We start from the raw sequence: 2,788 nt of genomic DNA, 5'->3' as shown, positions 1-2,788 counted from the left end.
GGACAGATTTGCTAGGATGTTACCCTGGGGCTGGGAGAGATTTACCAGGATGTTACCCTGGGGACTGGGAGAGATTTACCAGGATGTTACCCTGGGGGCTGGGAGAGATTTACCAGGATGTTACCCTGGGACTGGGAGAGATTTACCAGGATGTTACCCTGGGGACTGGGAGAGATTTACCAGGATGTTACCCTGGGGACTGGGAGAGATTTACCAGGATGTTACCCTGGGACTGGGAGAGATTTACCAGGATGTTACCCTGGGGACTGGGAGAGATTTACCAGGATGTTACCCTGGGGGCTGGGAGAGATTTACCAGGATGTTACCCTGGGGGCTGGGAGAGATTTACCAGGATGTTACCCTGGGGACTGGGAGAGATTTACCAGGATGTTACCCTGGGGACTGGGAGAGGGGGAAGCGAAAGGGACCCAAGGGGTAACATTTCCACACAGAGGGTCATGCGTGTGTGCACGCCGGACGTCTGGAGGACGGGACGGAGGTGGGTGCCATTCCAGTGTTGGAATAAAATCTTGGATCAATGCAGGAACGCCGCTATGTGTGCGAGGGATTAGCCTGGGAGCAGGCAGTTGGGGACTAGTTTTGCTGAGGGACAATGGGCCAGCAGGGAGTAATGGGGCTGAAGGGTCTGATTCTGTGCTGTCAGACTCTATGACTGTCTCTCTCTCTCTCTCTCTCTCTCACATTCTCTCCCTCTCCTCCTCCCTCCCTCTCCCTGTCTCCCTATCCCTCCCTCCATCCTTCTCTCTCCATCCCTCTCTGCATCTCCCTCTCTCTCTCCCTCTCCCACCCCGCACTCACTCCCCACTGTCCCTCTCCCGTCTCCCCCCTCTCTCTCACTCTCCCTCTCCCTCCATCACCCTCCCTCCTTCCATCCCTCTCTCCCCCTCCCCTCCCTCCCCCCCTCTCTCCCCCCATCACCCTCCCTCACTCTCTCTCTCTCTCTCTCTCACCCTTTCCCTCTCCCTCTTGCCTTCCCCCCTCTCCCTCCATCCCTCTACCTCCATCCCTCTCTCCCTCTCCCTCCATCCCCCTTTCTCTCTCTCCCTCTCTCCCTCTATCTGTCTCCCCTCCCCCTCTCTCTCTCTCCCCACTCTCTCTCTCCCTCCATCACCCTCCCTCTCTTTCCATCCCTCTCTCTCTCTCCTTCTTTCCCTCTATCTCTCTCCCCCTCTCTCCCTCTGTGTCTCTCCCCCCCTCTCTCTCTCTCTCAATCCCTCCCTACCCCCATCACCCTCCGTCTCTCTTCCCTCTATCCACCTCCCCCTCCCTCCCTCTCCCCCTCCCTCCCCCTCTCTCTCTCCCTCTCCCTCCCTCTCTCCCTCCCTCTCCCTCTCCCCCCCTCTCCCTCTCCCTCCCTCTATCCCCCTCTCCCCCTCCCTCCCTCCCCTCTCTCCCTCTCCCTCCCTCTCCCTCCCTCCCTCCCTCACAGGGGGAACGAGATGGCATTCACTCCAGGTACAGGTTGGCAGAAGAAACCGTTTGCCACTCCCGGAGCGCCCTGTACCCAGTGCCAGTCGGGCGCCGGCTGGTGTTCCTATGGCCTGTGCAGTGAGTGGGTCATGGCGGGAGGGGGAGGGAGAGGGGAGCCTGGCACGGTGTAGAGGGAGCTTTACTCTGCATCCAACCCCCTGTCCCTGGGAGTGGGGGGGACGGTGTAGAGCGAGCGTTACTCTGTATCTAACCCCCTGTCCCTGGGAGTGGGGGGACGGTGTAGAGGGAGCTTTACTCTGTGCTGTCCCTGGTGAACCACGATGCATCTAATTCTCTCCTGTCTTGTGTTCTCCACCAGTTCACAATCTGACCGCCATGAACAGAGCCAACTGTAGTGAGTATCTCTCTGTGACCTTCCATCCCAATGGGGGCCTGCGCTCAGCTCAGTTTCTGGGCAACGGTAACCCCCAGGATGTTGATAGTGGGGGGGGGGAAGGGGGATTCAGTGACGGTAACACCATTGAACGTCAAGGGGGCGATGGTTAGACTCTCTCTTGTTGGAGACGGTAACCCCCAGGATGTTGATAGTGGGGGGGAAGGGGGATTCAGTGACGGTAACACCATTGAACGTCAAGGGGGGCGATGGTTAGATTCTCTCTTGTTGGAGACGGTAACCCCCAGGATGTTGATAGTGAGGGGGGAAGGGGGATTCAGTGACGGTAACGCCATTGAACGTCAAGGGGGCGATGGTTAGATTCTCTCTTGTTGGAGACGGTAACCCCCAGGATGTTGATAGTGGGGGGGGAAGGGGGATTCAGTGACGGTAACACCATTGAACGTCAAGGGGGCGATGGTTAGATTCTCTCTTGTTGGAGACGGTGACCCCCAGGATGTTGATAGTGGGGGGGGGAAGGGGGATTCAGTGACGGTAACACCACTGAACGTCAAGGGGGCGATGGTTAGATTCTCTCTTGTTGGAGACAGTAACCCCCAGGATGTTGATAGTGGGAGGGGGGGGGCGGAGGGTTGATGGGAGTGTGTGATGACGCTGAAATTTGCCCCCATTGCCCTCCCCCAACCACGCCGGGGGACAGAAGGAGTGACCGGACGGTTTTCTGTCTTCCAGCCTGCGCGATAACATCGTGTGAGGAAGGGGGGACAGTCCGCGATTGTGTCTGTCATTGCCCTCACCATCGTCTGGGCAATCGCTGTGAAAGTGAGTACCGCACGGTCTCCATTCCTCCCCCTCCCTCAGGACACCGCCCCCTCCCTCTCCCCCTCGATTCCCCTCTCCCTCTTCCACCCCTCCCGCACAGAAGCCCCTCTCCCCTCGAGT

The 2,788-nt window shown here is 58.6% G+C and overlaps 1 protein-coding gene across 1 annotated transcript in view; it reads left to right on the top strand.

The window, feature by feature from the left end:
• LOC132813962 (venom allergen 3 homolog) overlaps positions 1-598 on the top strand; it is a 7,754-nt gene extending 7,156 nt beyond the window's left edge. Inside the window, exon 4 of the mRNA XM_060823322.1 lies at positions 545-598. Within this exon, the coding sequence (XP_060679305.1) occupies positions 545-598 (54 nt within the window). The remainder of the gene's footprint in view (positions 1-544) is intronic.
• Positions 599-2,788: the final 2,190 nt, after the last annotated feature.

This window comes from Hemiscyllium ocellatum, unplaced genomic scaffold (genome assembly GCF_020745735.1).
Source record: "Hemiscyllium ocellatum isolate sHemOce1 unplaced genomic scaffold, sHemOce1.pat.X.cur. scaffold_578_pat_ctg1, whole genome shotgun sequence".
Taxonomy (NCBI): Eukaryota; Metazoa; Chordata; class Chondrichthyes; order Orectolobiformes; family Hemiscylliidae; genus Hemiscyllium; species Hemiscyllium ocellatum.
Note: the sequence above shows the minus strand (reverse complement) of the source record. Positions and strands in the feature narration are given on the sequence as shown.